We start from the raw sequence: 21,487 nt of genomic DNA, 5'->3' as shown, positions 1-21,487 counted from the left end.
ACAGATACTTTCTTTGGTTTACTTCTACAGCCATGGATGTATTCATGTCAGGTACAGAGACAAGCATTGTTGGACCCTGGACTACACTGTGATCTAAGTTAGGAAGATATTTATAGACGGGCATATGCTCCTCTTGTCTACAGAATGCTTAGGGAATCCTGTAGAATAAGTAGGTAGCCTGAGGGGATAGGTAGTGTGGTAAGGCATCTTCTCAGTTCCCCAGCCTCTGCTGCTTTTTAGCCCTAGTGAGACATGCTTGGGTAATGCAGTCACCCTTGGGACACAGGGGAAGTCTGCTCCCCGTATCTCCACCAGTCCTATTTAGAGTATTGTTACTCTCTTGTGGGAGAGAGTACTGTCTCTCCTGGTGAGGCTCGCTGTCTTGCTGCTCCTATACTCCGGCAGCAGGGCTCCTTCTCTCTCTGCTCTCCCCTCTCCTTCCTCCTAGGGAAGGGTTTAAAAAGGTCTCAGGCAGCCCTAAGGTGGAATCAGCTGATAGTAATTAACCTCAGGTAGCTCCCCCTCAGCTGATTCTAATTGCTACCTTGGTAACCCTTTCTCAGGTGAACCTGATTGACCTGTAGTTGCCTCTCAGTTGATAAGGAGGAGGGCCTTTTTAACCCTCTGGGACTGATTCCAACCCCTCCCTTGTAGCTGTCTGTCCTGAGTTTATCACAGTAGCTATGCAGTGGAATCCTCTCTAGTGTACAGACGCCTCTCATTTCTGCAGCCTCTGCATGAAGCCCAGCTCTGGTTCGGCTGTTCAGTCAGGGGGAGGAACCAGGGAAACAGAGTTCCAGATAGCATGTTCCCTCTTAATTCTATAAGAGCTCACAGTACATCTACATAGTAAGTTACAAATGCTCAGAGCCCTGTCGATATACACTGTGGAGGAGGTACATGCATGCAGAGGCCAGATTCAGCACCAGTCAGCGACATGAGATGAGAGTTGGAGCCACTCTCCTGACTCCAAAACACAAAAGACCAGAAATCCAAGAGCCTGTTCCCTGAAGATTTTGTTCTAATTTCTGGAGCGCATTCCATCTCCTTATACTGCATTGCTACAGGCCCTGCCTGCCAGAGAAGATAATGTGTTAGAGGAAGTGGATTATGGGCTATAGACCTACCCTTTACTTCTGTTTCTTTTAACATGGCACCCAGTTGCTCCCTGCAATAACTGCTACCATAGTAAATTTTATATGCAAAAATCCTTCATTCAGGTTATTTTCAAGCATAGAGGTCTCCAAAACTGTTTACAGATAGGGTATTTATTGGTCTGACAGTCCCTGCTAGGATGTTTCAAAACAGAGAGTAATGTGATTTAGGCCAATAGGCATTGAAAGTCATGGAAAGTCAATGGACTTAGGAACATAAGTGCCTAAGTCACTTCTGAGAATGGAATTTAGGCACCTAAGTGACTAAGACACTATTGAAAATCTTACTCCAAGTTCCTCATCCAGTACAAAAATCTGCTTTCCTGTGTTCAAGGGGTTATCTGAGTTGGGATACATTCTATCCCGACATAAACAGAACTCCCAGTGGGAGGAAGCACGGTCTACTGCAGGGGTGGGCAAACTTTTTGGGCCAAGGGCCACATCTGGGTGGGGAAATTGTATGCAAGGCCAGGGCAGGGGGTTGGGGTGCGTGAGGGAGTGTGGGAGGAGATGTGGTGTGCAGACAGGGGCTCAGGGCAAGGGATTTGGGCAGAGAAGGGGTGTGGGGTGTATGAGGGAGCCCAGGGCAAGGGGTTGGGGTGCAGGAGGGGTGCAAGGTGCAGGCAGAAACCTGGAGAGTGGGGTGCAGCAGGACTTCGGGCTCCAGCCCGGCACCGCTTATCTAAAGCGGCTCTGGGGTGGCAGCAGTGTGCACCGGGGTCAGCACAGGCTCCCTGCATGCCTGCCCTGCCCTCGGTCCTGCGCTGCTCCAGGAAGCAGTGCGGCCCCTAGGGGATGGGGGGGGGGCGGAGGGCTCTGCATGTGATGCCCTTGCTGTGCCTCCAGGTACCTCCCCCGAAGCTCCCATTGGCCATGGTTTCCCGTTCCTGGCCAATGCGAGCTGCAGGCGGCCGTGCCTGGAGGCATGGGCAACATACGGAGCCCTCTGCCCCTCCGCCCGGGAACCGCAGAGAAGTGGTGCCGGCCGCTTCTGCAGAACGGTGCATGGCCCACAGCGCCACGGTGGGCAATCCCACGGGCCTGATCCAAAGCCCTGATGGGCCAGATCCGACCTATGGGCTGTAGTTTGCCCATCCCTGGTCTAGTGGCTAGGGCACCAGACTGCAAGCTAGAAAACCTTGCTTCTGTTCTCAGCTTTGCCAGTGACCTTCTTTGTGACCATGGGCGAGTCACATCACCACTTGATATCTGTTTTTCCTCCCAACTTTGTCTGTCTTGTCTATTAGCTCCCAGGGCACAGGCTAGCTCCTACTATGCATTTGTGACCCCATTGTGCCAGGCACTGTACAATCTCAGTTGGGGTCTCCAAGTATTACTATAAAAGAAGTAATAACTAAACAACAGTGGACAGCAGGATGCTGCAGGGAAAAGCTGAGAATCTGAGAATTTTGCCCTTGCCATGTATTTGAACATTATAATCCAATCACATCTTTTCTGGGTTAATTCCTCCTTTAATAAACATTTACCAATAGCATTTCTCCTATTTCTTAGAATTTATATTAAAGTTATTCTGAAATGTCAAAGCCTCAGACACTGATGCAGAAAAATAATTATTTGAATGCAGTCAGCTACTATATGTGTTTAGTCTAATACTAACGGGAGGAAATGGAACACTGACTGAATTTTAATGAATTAATTAGTTAATTATTGTAAAGGCCTGCGAAAGTGCTAAGTATGATTATTACTTTTATTCCCAGGAAACCTCAAATAATAGCAGAGCTAGGCCTCCTATAATGATATTTCTCTCAGTTCATAAAAAATGAATGGTGTAAACTGGTATTTATTAATTTTTTTGTATAATTCAAGTATGAGCCTAATGTCATGAGGCCAGATTCTGCCATCCTAACTCAAAATGCCTTTTATTGTGTGAATAGCCCTGCTTAAAACACTGGGTTATACCTGCAGTAGGTTACTATTCAACATGAGTGAGGATGACCTAATCCGGCCCATATATACATATCTGTGTTGCACCTGCTGCAATTTGGTCTGAGTTAAGTGCTGATGTAAGTGAACATAACTTCCTCTGAAGCCTCATTGAAGCCAATATTCACTTTCACCAGAGCTGAATTTAATTAGGTGCACAAAAGCCTTTTCATTTCCTGACTGTAGCGGAGATTGAAAAAACCTATAATATTCTGGAATGCGTCACCAATTTTAAGACCTACTCCGTAAGACAACCAAAAAAAGAAAAAAAAAAGAAACTTTTCTCATTAATGTCTATGGAAAAAGTGTAAGTTAGTGTTACAATCAAATATCTTGGTATCTGTTACTAGGAAAAAAATACCTTCACAACAGTGTATCCTGCATTTTAAGTGCTGCTTCCTTACAAAAGCTGTGTGTATCCATGGAAAACAGAACCTTCCTTCTGTAAATGTTTATACACGGAATCTTTGGCAGTCAATTCTCAGACACTCAGAAATGTTTATCACAAGATCTCTTTGTTTTCCCTCCATTCTAGACGTCTCCTCCTCAGAGTCTGAGCCTCAGTGCCCACTATTTCACATCATGATGATTCAGGCATCAGAGCTTTCATCATGCTTTTCCACAAATGAATCTTCAACTGACTTAATGTGTTTACCGAAATTGTCCTTCCTGTATAGTTTCCCACAATGTGTAATAAGGCAATGATATGAGAAGCTCTTGAGTTGGACTGTTTGATGTACAGAGAGCAGGAACTCACTGGCTGCATGGGTGAGATGCACCAACAGAACAAGGCAGCCTTTATAGTTACCCCTCACGACACCAGCATTTTCCAGACTGCAAGCCAAATTAATGCTCATGATGAAACACATATATACTCTCAGTTGCTACAGGCTTGATGGCAGAAGGAAAGGAAAAGCCAAGCTCTGTACCGTCCCAGTGCTTATTTTAACTGATCCACAGAAGGGTGAAACCACAGCTCAGTCCTGAATCTTATGCACTCTGGGTGAAACCTGCCTCTGCTGAATTCAGTTACAAAACCCACATGGACTTCAATACTGCCTGGATTTCACTGTCTTGTTTATGGTGCTCAAGCAATGTTGATTGGTGCTCTATAAATATGATAGACTGGTAGAGAGTTTAAAAACTACAAACAGAGACTAAACTTCAGGAAGTGATTGTGGGATTATCATGCTGTTCCCTTGCCCTCCTACACTTTTTCCACTCCATCAAGTGTGGGAGAATCCTGCGTCATGTTGGTTCGCCTGCCTGCACTTAAGTGGCACTGTTCCAGGGGTGTCAGCAGCAGCTGCACAAATCTGGCTGGAACTGCATGAGTCTGAACAATTCCAAACCACTGCTTCCATTGCCACTACAAAATACCACAGTGCAGGTAAGAGAACAGGTAGGAAGATCCCACAGAATGGTGAGAATCCTAGTCTACAACAGGGACATAATGCAGGGACGGACTCTGAAACCACAATGAGAAGGGCCAAAGTCAAACAAATACAGAAACTAGGGAGGTGGAAAAGGGGAGAGGCAGGGAAACAAAGGAAGGTAAAGGAGAGAAGAGGGTTACCAAGAGAAAGGAGGGAAGAAATGACAAAGAAGAGAGAGAAAGTAACTGGACTGGGAGCTAAAAGGAACAAAATAAAGAAAGATTTAAAATAAAACCTCCCCCTTAAAGTTTCAAATCTCTCCATTTGAAAGTGAATGTAGGAGACCTCATGGTCCCCCCTCAAATGAAAAGACTAACATGAAACGAAACCATCATATAGTCTCAGAGCAAATCAGTGTCACTGTCTTGACTTCAATGAGATTTATGCATATGCTTACATAGTTTCTTTAATAGGGAGCCCTTCCTGAATCAGAGGCTTTGTTCAGAGCTGCAGCCATTTTCAAAGAGGACCTCACATTTCAGCAGTGAAATGTTACTTGTCACAGCTGAAAATACCCTCCTAACCAGCTTTTGTTTGAAATGTGAGATAATGAGTGTGATAGCAAATCTTCTAAAATGTGAATCCTTGAGATGGAGTTAGTGAAGAAGGTAAATCTGATAAGATCTCTGGAAGAAGCAGGTAAAATGCACTGCCACACATAGCAGATACACCCTCCTTATCAGTAAATTGAAGCCAGGAATCATAAATGAACAGCATGGTCTAGAGTTTCAGCCAGCCTTCGTTAGTGTCCACTGTCAAATTTGCTTCTATGAACAAAACCCTGCATTCGTCTGTATGAATGGGGATTTCATTCATACCAGAAAGGCAGTCACACAGTTCTTCTATTTACATTCACAAAAGTGGTATGTTTTGCACATCAACAGATGTGACAATACATTTGTCTTGTACCAGGGGACAGCTTGAAACTGGGACAGGTTGAAAATTTTGTCTAGGTTTATTATATATTAAAACTGACTATTTTTATTTGAACTTCCTATTTAACTCTGAGTCCAAATCCTGAGAGATGAACATCTGTGACTCTTACTGAAGTCAATAAGAACAGCAAGTGTGTATAATTTGGACATTGAATATTACAACAACAATTACAACGATCAAATAGCAACAAAGGACAAATGCATTATAAAGAGGAAAACATGACCTCAGCATCATGTGCATTTTGTAGGGCCATAGATGTTAATACCAGGAGTGATAAATGAAAGGAAATTCTATCAAGTAATTAGGCAGCCACATTTCCTCGATTTCAAGACTAATTCAAGCCTTTATCTGAGCAAAACAAAGCAAGGAAATACCCAGTTTGTTTGAAGATCACTCCTTGCTGTCTGAGCACCGAAGAAAATATTATGGCTACTATTTAACATTAATATTGCAGAAGTGCCTAGCAGCATCAACCAGATCAAGAATCTCCTGTGCTAGGTACTGTACAAACATACGGCAAATGACAGTCCTTGCCCCAAAGAGCTTTGTTAATGTATGCAGGCCTAGGGTTTTGTATGAAATGCTTCCTGACCTACAAGGTGCTAATGAGCAGCTCAGTGCTAGTAAACTCAAAGTAATGGGCAAGGTCTTGCACTGCAGGGTTTGTGGACACCAGAAAGAAATGGGCTTGAGGCAGCATCTCATATGTTCTGAATTCCTCTTCCTAGACTCTATTACTCAGAGGCATTTGCATGCAAACAGGATCTTTTGTTTCTCAAGAGTTCATCTGCTACCTATTCCTCAGCTCAATTTTTTCTCTTAATCCTCTATTTGGGAAATCATCTCCATAGTAACCAATCACCCCACCCCACCCCACCCCACCCACACACACACACTGACCAGGGTGATGTTTCTTTTCTTCTTTCCCTAGTCTTACTAAACTAATTTATCTGTTTTAAGAGGAACTCCTTCTTCTCTCCAGGTAGGCCCTGGCGCTCTCCCAGTTTCTTTCCTCTTCACTGAAGGTTCTGTCTTATCCATCTTAGGAGCATCAAAGTATAATTTACCAGCACAGTATGTAAGTGCTGTATGTGGTATGTCATGCCCTGGGTTCAGTTCCGTGCCAACAAGATATGCTGCTCCTGTGGCACTTTACGAGAATAAACTAGGAGATAGGACACTGGATTTTCTATTTGATGTGAGGTCTGTGCCTGTTTTTTTTTTTTTGTGTTCACAAGTCAGCAGCTGGAGAGATGGTTTGGTGCATGGGTCTTACCTGTCCTGTATCCTGTGTTATTCAGGTATATTGCAAATGTGCGTATTTCATGCTGAGCTTGCCACGATGGAGAGGAGCAGTTCTCATTGTTAGTGTAGGTGTTGTGGTTGTGAACGTATTTTCCCGTGAGAATAGAGGAGCGGGATGGGCAGCACATTGGGGTTGTCACAAAGGCATTGATGAAGTGAGCACCTCCCTGTTCCATGATCCGCCTCGTCTTATTCATCACTTGCATAGAACCTAAAAGAAGAAAATCATCAGCAGCTTACAAAAGGTTTTTCTTGTTTTCAGTTAAAAGAACAAGCCACAAGCTGACATGCTAAGTCTACCAGTGTCAGGCAGAGGAGGAGAAAACAAATTGCAAGTGGACAAGGACAACTATTAGACAGAACAAGCCAAATAAGGAATGTAAAATTTCTGAATACAATATTACAGATTCTTAATAGATTATAAATGTAGGGCTGGAAGGGAACTTGAGAGGTCATCAAATCCAGCCCCCTTGTACTGAGGCAAGACCAAATAGACCTAGACCATCCCTGGCAGGTGTTTGTTCAATCTGTTCTTAAAGATCTCCAAAAAAGAACTAGATAAGTTCATGGAGGATAGGTCCGTCAATGGCTATTAGCCAGGATGAACAGGGATGGTGTCCCTAGCCTCTGTTTGCTAGAAGCTGGGAATGGACGATGGGATGGATCACTTGATGATTACCTGTTCTGTCCAGTCCCTCTAGGGCACCTGGAATTGGCCACTGTTGGATGACAGGATACTTGGTCTGACCCAGTATGGGCGTTCTTATGTACTTAATTATGGGGAATCCACAACCTCCCTTGGAAGCCTATTCCAGAGTTTAACTATCCTTATAGTTAGAAAGGTTTTCCTAATACCTAACCTAAATCTCCCCTGCTGAAGATAAAGCCAATTACTTCTTATCCTACCTTCAGTGAACATGGAGAACAACTGATAACAGTCTTCTTTATAGCAGCCTTTAATATTTTGAAGACTATCAGTTTTTGTAGAGACTAAATCATGCCCAGTTTTTTTTAACCTTTTCTCATAAGTCAGTTTTTCTAAACTTTTGATCATTTTTATTTCTCTCTACTGCACTCTCTCCAATTTGTTCACATCTTTCCTAAAACGTGGTGCCCAGAACTGAACACAGAACTCCAGGTGAGATCTCACCAACGTTCAGTAAAATGGGACAACCACCTCCTGTGTCTTACATGACACTCCTGTTAATGCACCTCTGAATGATGATAACCTTTTTCACAAGTGCACCATATTGTTGACTCATACTCAATTTGTGATCCACAGTAATCTATACCCTTTTCAGCAGCACTACCGCCTAGCCAGTTTTCCCCATTTGTAGCCATGCATTCAATTTTTCCTTCCCAAGTGAACTACTTCGCATGTACAATTGAATTTCATATTGTTGATTTCAGACCAATTCTCCAATTTGTCAAGGTCACTTTGAATTCCAATCATCTCATCCAAAGTGCTTGCTACCCCCCACCCAGCTTGGTGTCATCTGCAAATTTTATCAGCATACTCTCCACTTCACTAATCCAAGTCATTAATGAAATTATTGAACAGTATCAGACACAGGGCCAATCTCTGCGGGGCACTATTCAATACGCCCTACCAGTCTGACTCTGAACCATTGATAACTACTTTTTGAGTAAATTCCTTCAACCAGTTATGCAGCCATTTTATAGTAATTTCATCTAGTCTGCATTTCCCTAGTTTGCTTATGAGAATATCACGTGGAACTGTATCAAAAGCCATACTAAAATCAAGATACATCACATCTACGGCTTCCCCCCATCCACTAAGCCTGTAATCCTGTCAAAGAAAGAAAATAGGTTGGTTTGGCATGATTTGTTCTTGACAAATCCATGCTGGCGATTTCTTATAACCCTATTATCCTCTAGGTACTTACAAACTGATTGTTTAATAATTTGTTCCAGTATTTCTCCAGGTATCAAAGTTAGGGTGACTGGTCTATAGTTCCCCAGATCCTCTTTGTTCCTCTTTTTAAAGACTGATACTGTTTGCCCTTCTCCAGTCCTCTAGGACTTTACCTGCCCTCCATGAGATCTCAAAGATAATTGCTAATGGTTCTGAGATTGCTTCAGCTAGTTCCTTAAATATCCTAGGATGAATTTCAGCAGGTCCTGCCACCTTGAATACATCTAACTTAGCTAAATGATCTTTAACTGCTCTTACCCTATTTTGGCTTGCACTCCTTTCCCCTTGTTGTTAATATTAATTGTGTTAAGCATCTGGCCACAATTTACCTTTTTAGTGAAGAAGACTGAAGCAAACCAGATATTAAACACCTCAGCATTCTTGATGTCATCACTTATTAGCTCTCCTTTTCTGCTAAGTAGAGGACCTACACTCCCCTTTGTCTCTCTCTTGCTCCTAATGTATTTAAAGAACCTCTTCTTATTACCTTTTATGTTCCTTCTGAGGGTTAACTCATTTTATGCCTTAGTCTTTCTGATTTTGTCCCTATATTCTTGAGCTATTCTTTTGTAGACCTCCTTAGCAATTCATCCATGTTTCCACTTTTTGGTAGGAATCCTTTTTGATTTTCAGGTCATTAAAGAACTCCTGATGGAGCAATATTGGACTCCTCCTCTTCTTCAAATCTTTCCTTCACGTCGGGACAGTTTGCATTTTTGCCTTTTATATAGTCTCTTTAAGAAACTGTCAACTCTCCTGAACTCTTTTTTCCCTTAGATCTTGTTCTCATGGGACCTTACCTACCAATTCTCTGAGTTTGTTAAAGTCTGCTTTTTTGAAATCAATTGTCCTTATTCTGCTGCTCTCATTCCTTCCTTCAGTGGTTCAAATACAACCAAGGTCAACAATGACCAAGCGCCATTGTTATCAATGGCTACCCTGTTTCCTGGGTGACATATTCTTCTGGACTCAACGCAGTTCTTGGTGGGAAGGCATCCACTTCAAAAAAGCCACCATCACAACTAGCACTCATTGTCTCTCTGTGCAGAGAAATCAAGGATTGAAAAGACCTGGAGAATGAGTTTCCCTCTGACTCATAAATGTGGTCCCTCTAGATTAGAATTAAAGCATATTGATGGGGAAAACTCGTACTGCTGCTGCTTGGACTATACCTGACCTAGAAGGAAGTTTAATTGGCACTAGTACGACATGCACTTAAAAAAATCCCAAATAAATAAAAAAAACTTTACATATCATCAAATCCATCCTGTTATGAATGGGAGCAAAGTACCTTACAGACAATATCAGGATTAGCATAAGGTTTCATGTTGGAGTGGAGATGGGGCTAACTTACCCAAGGTTGAGTTGGATTAATAGTTCAGCTTTAATCAATATTTCCTGCAACCATCTGGCACAAACTGTACACTGTTTCTGTCAATAATGGGTTTAGGTTTCTCCTAAGCTCTTTAGGAAGGGATTTCATTATGAAATTGCAACAGTGAGTTGATTTGATACAGGGCACATTGATACAACCATGACTCAAAATCTAAAGGGTGGTGAGAATGGCTGCAATCCATGCAGGAAATTTGACTCCCTGGTTCCATGAAGAATTTCTACTGCAAGTCTTTTCATCTTAAAATTACCAGGGCATTAGATTTCTTGAGATCATTTTGTTTGAAGATAAAAAAAATGTTTTTGTCAGGAACCTTTTCAGCTAATCAGAACTCATCTTTGTAATTCTTCATCACAGGAACGAAAGGCCATTTGTAAAACTGACTCCCCTGTGAGAGAACCTGTTATACCACACATACTAAATAGCAGTATCTTAACAAAAATAGACAAGACCTTTTTTATAATCACAAAATAGAGAAGCATTCCTCTTCAAAGCCTCTAACTTCAGTTACAATTATAACAGCCAGTTTTACTGTGTGTGAGCTCAAAAATTGCAAATGTTAGCACTGCTCTGTCTTATGAGCTTATTCAAAAATAAATAAAGCAGGCTGAAGGAATGTTTTGTCATTCCACTATTAAAATACAATTTTAACAGGCTGAAGGAATGTTTTGTCATTCTATTATTAAAATATAATTTTAACAACCTCTTTAAATGACAGAGGCATCTGTGCATAAATAACCCTACATGTTAAGTCTTCCCTTGGGGACAGTAACCTTCTTTAATAAAACTGCTGCAATGACAGACCCTATATCAACAGTCCTTAATACAAAAACATATGATCTAATCTGCTTCCCCAGCTTGAGAAATAATGCAGAGTGACAGATCAGTGGAGGCAAAAATCAAGCATACCCTTCCATGCAATCTTAAGTAGGCCAGCTTTAAATATTTTAGAACACCACTGAGCCAGCCAATCAAAACTTATTTTCTTCATCCTGCCTCCAACACAAACTTGGTGATATTAAAGGAAAATAGAAATTATATTCTTCTATGGCAGAACATCACTTGTGTGTTACAGTGATTGGAATCTCTGTAAACCATCTTCTCTCGAGTGGGAAAACCTTCCGGGATTCCATTAGTTAGATTCTGATGTGCTAAAAAACGTTATGCTTTGAAGTATCAACCTTTTATTCAGAAAAAAGGTCTGTTACAAGTCTAAAATCATAGATAATAAAGTTGCCTTATCTGTAATGGTGTGCTTTTTGGAGAACTGTAAGAAAATCTATGGTGAAAGATTTGCTGAGAGTCATCTGTTTGATGCATTCAGCTGTCCTGTAGACAAAGAGAAGCATAAAAAGTATATAGTACTAGGCTGAAGTTCTGTTTGGACTTCATGTAACATCAGCTGCAACAACTTGTTTTGCTTGATCTCTCTTCAGAGTTTATTCTACTGCTGATGTCACTGTTTATACTAATATTATAATGTGGAAAATTCACAAACTCTCTACAGACTGAGTGAGGCCTTGACATTGAGGAAACACTACAAAACTGTGCAAGCTCTGTGGCAGACACTGAGAAGTCACTCCTTTTTACAACTCTGTTTGTGTACTAATAACTATCCCCTACTATCTGAGAGTGAAGCTTTCCCTGCATTATGTGTCAGAGAGCCCCTTATCTTCTTCTCCACTGTAAATGGAGGACAGACGAGATAAAATGATCAGAACAGAGATCCAGACGTCCCAGGTACCTAGAAGCATACATATTAAGATGACAACTGTAGGGATCTTCAGTAGCACAATTTAACATTCAGAGTAGATGGTAGTCTTATGATGAGCCTTGCAATATCTTTCAGGGATATAATGAATCTGAGAAATTCATATCACAGAAGGGCTCTATTATCCATCCAAAGATTATGAGGAAAAGTGCAAAGGAAATATATATGGTATGGCCGATAGAAGCACTAGATCCCAGGAGTGTGCATGTAGGACACTTATCAAAAGTTCTTCAAATACTGCTGCACGGCAAGGCATATTAAGAAAGAGGGCTTTGTTGTACTGAAACAATAACTGAGCAGCTGTAACAGGTGCTTCTTAAAACCTCACATTTCCTATGACAACTGGCATTTGTGCACAAGCCTGAAGACTATAGAAAAAAGACAGGTAGTTATAAGAGATTCAAACACACAAACGCAGGTTTTTTGTGCATACTACTGCACATGTTTTTGAACACACATTTTGCCATGCCTTAAAAATATGCCTCACTGCATACTGTTTCCCACACATCCCCTGCTTGCTCGTATTTATTAAATATTCACACTATGACTGGACCTTCTTCTGGAGATTTGTCTGAGTACATTCACTATTACATACCCATAGCAAAGTTTATCTCTGTGTTCACATTTGCAAAATATATGATCACAGCACCAATACAAAGTATTAGTCATACAAGCGTTCAAATATTAGTCCATGAGAAACTACTTTCCTGTGCTCTGATAGTGGGATCCAGTCAAGTCTCTCCAATAATGGTATGTAATGTTAAAGATTAGATTTCCCTTTAGGTGTTAAAATACATTAACATCTTTAAAAGATATAAATATTGAAAAGGGAAATATAAAAATCTTGTATGTGAATTTAAATGATTGTCTGCAGGAGCAGAATTTATTGTGAATTCTTCAGTATAAGCCAATAGTAGAAACATGCTCAACATAAATAAATAACTTTAGCAGCTGTTTGAAGATCTAATATCGAATGTTTCATTAACTAGCATTTTATTGTCAGAGATCATGCAATTAATATAAGTTTTTGGCAGCTACACTTGTTAAAGAGCTTGAATTAATCTCCAAGTGACTTTATCTGTTTTTGTAGCTAAATTTGGGAGATACCTGTAAGTGGACATGTCTATTCAACCTCTGGAATGTTTATGAATGCTCTCATAAACATTATGCTTGCTTTCTATTTCTATTTACCCCCAATTTTCCCTCTTTGTGCTTCTTTCTTTTAAAAGCTGCCAACAGATCACCTCTCTCTATGTAGGAAAACTGCCAAGCACATTGTCCACTTGTGCCAGATTTGTACTTATTCAATAGGACATACATCAACAAGTTACTCAGATCTCACTAACACGAAGTACAGTAACTCCTCACTTAAAGTCATCCCAGTTAACGTTGTTTCGTTGTTAGGTTGCTGATCAATTAGAGAACACGATTGTTTAGGAGAAGAACATGGGGCCGCGGCTTCCAGGAGCCACTCCAGCAGCTCCTCCAGAGCGACTGTACCACCCTCAGCCCTGCCCACTAGGGTGGGCATCAGGCTCAGCGGCAGCTGTCCTGATTGTGCTCTTGTGTTCTAAAAATCGGGATGAGGGTGGGGGTAATAGGAGCCTATATAAGGAAAAGCCCCCAAAATCGGGACTGTCCCTATAAAATTGGGACATCTGGTCACCCTTGGCGCGCACACTCCCAGACTGGAGATGCAGACAGCTGCGTGGAAGGGATGGGGGGAGGGCTGGGGGTGGGAGTACAGCTGTGCTGGAGGAGTTGCCAGCATGGGATGTTGGCTCCTGAGAGCGGCAGCCCGTTTCTGCTCTCTTCACCATTGCGGTTCCCAGGGGAGCCCTGCAGTTCTACGAAAACCAATTTATATCTGTGAATATAAATTTGTATCCACGCAGGGCTCTAATTCTCAATCTATTTATGGGCCACATATGCAGCTCTGTGTGTGTTATGTATGGACCATATCCACACTATGTGTGTGTGTATACACACACACACAAACACAATCTGTACATCTACAAAACATAAGGTTTAGTATGTGTTATATGGCAGCAATACGATTCATATTGATATAGTACCTTTCATTTCAACACTGGCAAATGTCTACTAAGAGCATTTTAAATTAGCAAAATAAATCAAAATATTACTGTTACAATTAATTTGCTGTAAGGGTGTCATGGCATGGTATATCGCCCCCGTCACTTCCGTGTTGCTGCTGGCAGCACAGTTGGGCTGAGCACCCGGAGAACATGGCTGTGGAGCCTGCCTACAAAGGTGGGGAGGCCTGCCTGGTGCGGGGTGCCCCGCAGCCAGGGAATGTCCCCCCTATGCACCCAGCCCGCCAGTCAGGAACTGTCCCCCATGCACACAGCACCTGCACCTAGGGACTGCCCCCAAGCCTCTCCCCAGACTGTCCTCCAGCCAGGGAATGTCCTCCCATCACCCAACCCCCCAGGGACTGTCCCTCCCAGCATCCAGACCACCTCAACACTGTGTTAGCCTGCCATGGGCAGCAGGTGAAGCTTCCTCTTCATGAGGCTAGCCTCTTGCCCTGCCTCTTCTGGCCGAGGCCCCACCCCCACGGCCTCAGCTAGGGGCGGGAGGAGGCCGAAAGCTCAGCCTCAGCTGGGTTCGAGCTCTCAGCCTCAGCTAGGACCAAGGTGGAGCTCTTGGTCCTGGCTGGAGCTGTAAGCCCAGAACTTCTCCCCTGTTCTGCCCATGGCCCCTCCCCATTCTGCCCTTTCCCCTGCAGTTCCACCCCTGTTCCCCCTCCCTGAGCCTCCTGCTGGTTTCTCCTTCCCACCCCCGGTGGCTCCGAGACCAGAAAAGCTCTGTGCCCCGGGAAGTGAGAACTCCTTCAGCCCAGGGTGGGGGGAGATTTTTCCAGAGCCCCAAAATCTGCCACTGTGCCTCGCCCCAAGCAGCACGAGGTTTGGGGAGGCTTAGCATCTTCCAGCCTGCATTACGTGTTGCTCATGATGTTTGTCCTGCAGAGACAGGGTACTCTGTCCAGATCAGAACCCCACTCCTCCCCACCCGGGACTGGCTCCTCCAGCATCGAGTTCCTCCCCTCCCAAGGGACTGCTCCCCAGCCTACCCCAGCAACTGTCCTCAGCCCCCTCCAAGGACTGCCCCCCCAAGCATTCAACCCCCATCCAGGGACTGTGCCCCAGTACCTAGCTCCCCATCCAAGCACTGTCCCCAGCCACCCAACTAGAGTCTGTACCCCATGCACCGGCTGCACTCCCCTCCCCATAGCCCCTGCACCTCTCCCCACATCTGCTGGCTTCCAATCTCCACTGCAGGTAGCTGAGCTGTGCAACCTGCATGCCTGCCTGCCGCTGCAGTCCTACTGCCAGGAAGTCTGCTCCAGTGGAGGTCACTGTATCCATGGTCCTGCAGGGTGGGAGGTGTTAATCACCCTGGCCTCCTGCTGATGCTGCTAGGCCCAATCCTGCTGGGGGAGGAGGGGGCTGATGTCACTGGGCCTCATCCTGCCAGGGGGGCTTGATTTTTGCACCCCTCCTATGGGCTCTGCACCCCAGCAGGTGCTCCTCCTACCCCATCCCATTTATGGCCCTGAGGATATCATGGGAGCTGCAGCTGTGTGCTGATTGGGCCATAAGCGGTCTACAGGGTGAGAACCACTGACCTATTGTAACTGCAGTAATATGATATTCAAACCTCAGTCCAAATTAAACTGGAGATCCTGGGATTTATAATGCATCGGACATCAGCACTATGACAGCTTGGATTCTAATTTTCCAATTAGATTAATGAATCTCTGGGTGTAATTTAAGCCTTTTCTACCACCAGTATATTTCGTCTCTTTTTACCCATATACCAACTTGTTCACTACTCAGTACAATTCTCATAATTAGGAAGACAAGCCACTAAGCATGCCTGTTCCAATAGTTGACTAAATGCCTCCTCGGTCTTCTGAGAGGTCACAAGAAAGCAGTTATCTTCTCTCATTTATATCCAGTACAGCACATTCCAAATCCTTTGACGCAAGGATCGTGCAGTCTTTTCATCAGACCCTCCCTTGTTTCAATCCACGGTTAGGGTTTGGTTTCCTGAGTAAAAAGTATGATTAACAGCAGAACAAATAAAAGGGAAGTTAAGCCCCTTTCCTGAATGCTCTGAATCTCCTTTTGGGAAACCACACCTGTTACTGCTATATTGTTAAACACACCTTAGGTTAAAATAAGGGGAAGGCTGTTTGAACCTGATATTGCATCCTCTCTCCTTTCACATCAGAAATAGCCACAAAACAATCTCTGCAGAAAAACAAAATGAAGTTACATGCCAACTCTGCCCACCAAAAGCACAGCTTCCTTCTGAATTTCCTCAGAAATACTGGTAATCTTTGCTGTGCTCAGTTTTCTAAACTGCACCTCTAAACATTTCCAAATTTTTGTTAGCTTGCATTTGCAATCTGTAGACCAAACTGTAACTGACATCTTGTTTCCATGTTCCTGAATGCATTAACTCCAATACTCATAAACAGCAGTATGGATAGACAAATTTGGCCAATTTAAGAATAAAAAATGATCTCAAACAAACATCTGGTCTCATCAAGCCATTAACTGGAATATGATAATATCAAATCTCAGCTTCATCAAATGCATTTTCTCCAGCCGGACCCTAATTTGTGTGGACAGATGCCCAGTGTGCTTGAAATTGGAAAGAGACATCAGATTACCTGAGAAAAGAAGTATACTGCCCAGAGGACATTAACAATTGCATCAGAGACAGGCAGGCGGGCATAAAACAGAAAGTGATAAATTTTTTAGGACCACCCTCTGGATTTTGGTCACATGAGACTATGAGATAATGTAGTTGGCTTTTTTGGATATGCATTATTGAAACTGGTTTGTCTAATTGTGAAAAACATAACCATCATTCCAAAAAAACAAACAAAACCAAACCTTTGGAACCTGCCTCACTTAAACTAATGTTTTATTTCTTATTCTGTTACACCAGAAAACTTTCTAGTTACCTTTTGAACCAAGTGACAACTGGGATACAGCTTATGACATGCAGAAACACTGATAAAAAGAAAAGTATCTATAAAAGCTTTGTCATGATGTCATCATACACTTTTGGTTTAGAACAGCAGCTGTCTCTGCATAAATCAAAATTCCTTCATTTTATTACAATGCTCCACCTTTCCCCCCACAATTTGTTTTCTCATCTACTATACTGGAAATTTGCTTTAACACCACTCAAAAGAAACACAAAACAGATTCTATCCCCTCAACTTTTAAACAGACATGGGCTCCATAAATCCATTTATAAATGTACCTAAAAAACTACTCATACAAAACTGCTTTCTGGTAATTGCTTCTCACTATATGCAACATTCTGCAAAGATATAGGTTAATTTTTCAGCAAGCTTCTCAACTTAATCATTATGTCAAATCATTAAGATTAAACAAACCTTTCTTTGCTTAATCTTCTTTCCTCAACAATTACAACTTCAACTAGTGGAACAGATGATCACAGCTGGATAAGCAGGTAGAATCTTCTGATCCTAAATGATCTTGGCAGTAATCAAATACTTATCTTCGTGGGAAAAAGCCCTAAAAGAGTTTTAATTTCTTGGAATACTATTAAATATGGAATTTAGAGATGAAAAAACAATGTGCTTCAAATACTGCAGTTTCACAAGGAAATTGGGTAATTACATGAAAAGCCAGTTATGTATCTAACCTACCATCTTTATGTGCAACTTCCCAGCTTGTGCACATAACATTAATAAGCAAATTGAAAATAAACATTAAAAATCAGAGTTTTGTTTCCCTACCAAAGCAGGATATAACCCTCGTGACAGAACGTATCAAATCTTATATTGATGTTACGTTTGCTGTCAGTGAGTTAGTATATTACTAGAAAATATTTTACATATACAGATAAAAGTTTTTACAATATTTTACCACTTGTTCCTTCTATTATACATTTCACACAGAAAAAAAATTGTTTGCAGGTTAGGGATTAGATCCTGTTCTCTGCTGCACTGGTCAAAATGTTCATTTACACTAGAGTGTCTGAGAGCAGAATCTAGCCCCAAGCAAAAGCAATGCCATATCTGTGAGCTAAAATACTCTGGCTCTTACCAAGTTCTACATCCTGATCATCAGTAAGAATGAGAATGATGTTTGGACGGATGTTTCTGCGGTCCCTTTGAAATCTTCCCTTCAGACGCTGATTTAATAGGAAAGCTGAACTTCCATACAGCATTGATAAAACAGTCATTATGAATAATCCAAGAACAATGCTAGGCTGTGCCATATTGTGCTGATTTTGCGTTCTCTCCAAACAGGTGGGTTAATGTCTTCTATTTCCTCTTTACTTGCAGATCTAACGTGGGGAGAGGGAAAACAGGTAAGCATTTATGCAAAAACAATAAATAAAAAATGTTCCCATTTATCAAAATCTTTCATATGAACAAGGAGGTTCTTTTTAAAAGGCTATGTCCACATATACCTAAAATACCCTAAGTCCCCTAAATGAGAAACAAAGTACTTGCAGTTTTTCATCCTGTTAGAAGTAGAAACATTCACAACTTGCAAGAGTTTATCTAAATTTTTTGAGACATTTTGTTGAGTGCTGAAAGTTGGCAAAAAGTTAAAGGAACCCAGCAGAGAAAGAAACATTTTTTTTAAACAAAATGATTTAAAAAAAAAATGTAGCCAGGTACAACTAATCAGAAATTAAAATAATATACTAGGAGTACTGGATCTGTGAGCTACAATAGTGCAGGGTACTTATCCATAATGTAAATTTAAGGCCCTCTGGGTACTTTTGACTAATATAATTTTATTTGCTGAGTCAAAAAAAATCACCTTTAAAGGAACAATGTATCTAAATAGAGATTTTTACCAGTATTGTGGTAAAACCTGTTGAGTGAACAACGTGTTTGTCTTGTGAAGTCACAACGGACATAAATTACAAGCCAAATTCAGATCTAGCATAAGTTGCTGCAACTCGATTTCAATTCGAAAGCATGTCCCTTAATACTAGGGCTGAATTTGGCTGTATGGGCCTAGACATGGTGGGATGATTTTAGGCTAGTGTTTCAGCACTAACTCTGAACTTCCTGGCTTTGTGGGTGGCAATCATGTTATTTCAAAATGGACATGGAGGATTTACAGAAATTTGTTGCTGTTATTGATTTTCTGTTAAAGTAATAAATAAGCATGTTCTGTATTTACAATCTGAATTGTAGCCCTACACTCTCTTATCACAAGACACACTGAGAATTGTCCTATTGCCTAGAACTGCTCATGGCAGTAAGGATTATGCCCAGAGGTAAACTGTTTGCAGCATCAGTCCCTAAGACCCTCATCCTGCTCCCACTGGAAACAACAGCACAGCTCCTATTGATTTCTAAGCAAGCAGGGGCATGCCCTAGATGAACGAACATTGAGACATTTCTTAAATTTCAATGCTGGTTGATAATCTTTTGGCCTAAGGAATTTTATTTTGCTAATAGAAGTCAAAGTACCCATAAGAAACTATAAAGAGAATATCAAGAGCTAATTATTTCATCCCATCAAATGATCAATGAGTCAATTTTTTATTAATTCCCTATGTACCGGCTTTCTCTGGACTTGTGCCAGTGAGTTCACATAGTGCAGTGGAAATCAATTAAAAGTGACACATGGGAAACTATCTGCCTTTTGTAAAGACCAGAAGTGACTGAGTAGAAAAAGCCCAGCACAATGAAAGAAGCTTTATGTTCTATCCATAAAGCAAGTTAGAAATTTTCCCTCTCCTAGTAGATTATTTCATACCAATATCATCAGATCATCGCTACCAGAATTTGTTTCTTGGGATAAACCTTGATTAAGACTGTTCTCAAGCCATGACAAAACCACTGCTCTGAGAAATTACACACAGTTTCTACACTCATGAGGAGGGAAGGAGGAAGGAGCACAAGATTCTTATTTTCAAACTAGCAGATATCTAGCTGTACAACGATACAATATTTAGCAAGGGCTATTTCCCAATTCATATACATAGGTTGACTTTTCAAGCCTGGTCTAATTATTCACCCCAGCAAGTTTCTTTACGATTCATGGGTGAATTAAATCAATTTCTGCAGAATCTAAGATTTTATTTAAAAGAACAAATTCAAGCCTGTGTGGTTATGGGGGGAAAAAAGTCTTCCTAAAACTGCAGGCTGACTGCTCTTGTACCTCTGCTCCGCCTAGAGCTTTGCTAAGCTATGACAGAGTGCACACAGTCTTGTCAGTTTTCATTGCTCATGTTCAGAATTCAGCCTGCAGCAATAAAACAGGATAGAATCATGTCAGTTTCACAGTGCAAGTACTACTTGGGAAAGTCAAGAGCAGTGATAGAGGCATATCCTAGAGCTGTTCACTTGGGGAGGAGGAATCAAAAGGTTGGGAGGTGCACATTAGTAGAGATATTCCCTCCTGAAGAGAGACAAAAATTCTGATAAACAGAAATGTGTATTAACAAAACCCCACAAAACTGACGATCTGTCCATTCCCATTACATAGCCCGCGTTTTTCTGAAGACATGGGATTTACAAGAGATCATTTAATTTTTTGCTTGGGACTAGTCAACTGAAGGCTGTCTATTACTGATGTATCTGACAATGCTTCCCTTCCCCCCCATCAACTGGATATGGGATTTATGCACGAGTGTATTTTGCATTTTATTTCTTCCTTAAAACAAATGCATGGGAATAACTATATGACCTCACTGTTGCACTCTTTTCCCTTCTCCGCTCCCCTGCCCATTCCCTCCCTGCTATTTATTACCCTAATTCATTGCGTCACCTCTAAAATAAGACAATAAGCACTTTGGGCCAGGGACTACGTCTTCCTATTAAATTCTTAGTAGATTTTGGGACACTGAAAAAACAACCTATACAGAGGTGTCTCCAAAACTTTTCTAGTCACAAAAATGTATTTACAGTTAAGTTACCGTTATCGCCAAGAAAATAGGAAAAATACTGCATGTTAAGTTCAGCAGGCAACCTCTACCAAAATAATTACTTTCATCTTTGCCCTTCTCTGCTTCAGATGTTTAAACTATTCTCAGATGTTATGACCCTGTTGTTATCAGGATAAGAATTCCTCCTAGATACCCCCTGGAACCAACTCAAAGTATACAATTATGTCCAAAACTCGTATTCATAACTGGGTAAAAAATTAACATAATTTACAAAATAACTCTCTATTTTCTGAAATTTGTGTATTCATACAAGACAGATAGGCCACTCCTTACTCCACATTTGCTGTGAAATCTAATTAACAGCTTTAAGTAGCTTATAAAATGGCAGCAGAAGTATCTCACATTCATAGTGGTCAGATGCAGTCTATGAGTTGTGACAATACTTTACAAAGTGTCACAGTTGAGAACGTCTCTTCAATTATTAGTGAACTTGGTGAGAGAAACAATATGTCAAAGACAAAGTAGTTATTAAAATTCTCTTTCATTCCTGTTTGGAGGCTTGGTTTACTGTGTGTATCAATGTTGGCCAAAGAGGGGCTTACAGAATTTTACAATGTCTGCCTTCATCTGCCATTTCTACCTTCATTTTTAATATGGTGCATCTATGTGTAATGATGCATTTTT

General features: G+C 41.6%; 1 protein-coding gene across 6 annotated transcripts in view; it reads right to left on the bottom strand.

Moving 5' to 3' along the window:
• The window catches only part of SULF2 (sulfatase 2), a 255,156-nt gene that overhangs the window by 78,839 nt on the left and 154,830 nt on the right, over positions 1-21,487 (bottom strand). For all 6 annotated transcript variants that reach the window (XM_030532956.1, XM_030532957.1, XM_030532958.1 and 3 more), the window contains 2 exons: positions 17,992-18,235; positions 6,747-6,986 (listed from right to left, as the gene is read on the bottom strand). In XM_030532956.1, coding sequence (XP_030388816.1) covers positions 6,747-6,986; positions 17,992-18,166 — 415 coding nt within the window. In that variant the 5' untranslated portion in view covers positions 18,167-18,235. The remainder of the gene's footprint in view (positions 1-6,746; positions 6,987-17,991; positions 18,236-21,487) is intronic.

The sequence above is a fragment of the Gopherus evgoodei genome, chromosome 14, assembly GCF_007399415.2.
Source record: "Gopherus evgoodei ecotype Sinaloan lineage chromosome 14, rGopEvg1_v1.p, whole genome shotgun sequence".
Classification (NCBI taxonomy): Eukaryota; Metazoa; Chordata; order Testudines; family Testudinidae; genus Gopherus; species Gopherus evgoodei.
This window is presented reverse-complemented; position numbering and strand designations above follow the sequence as displayed.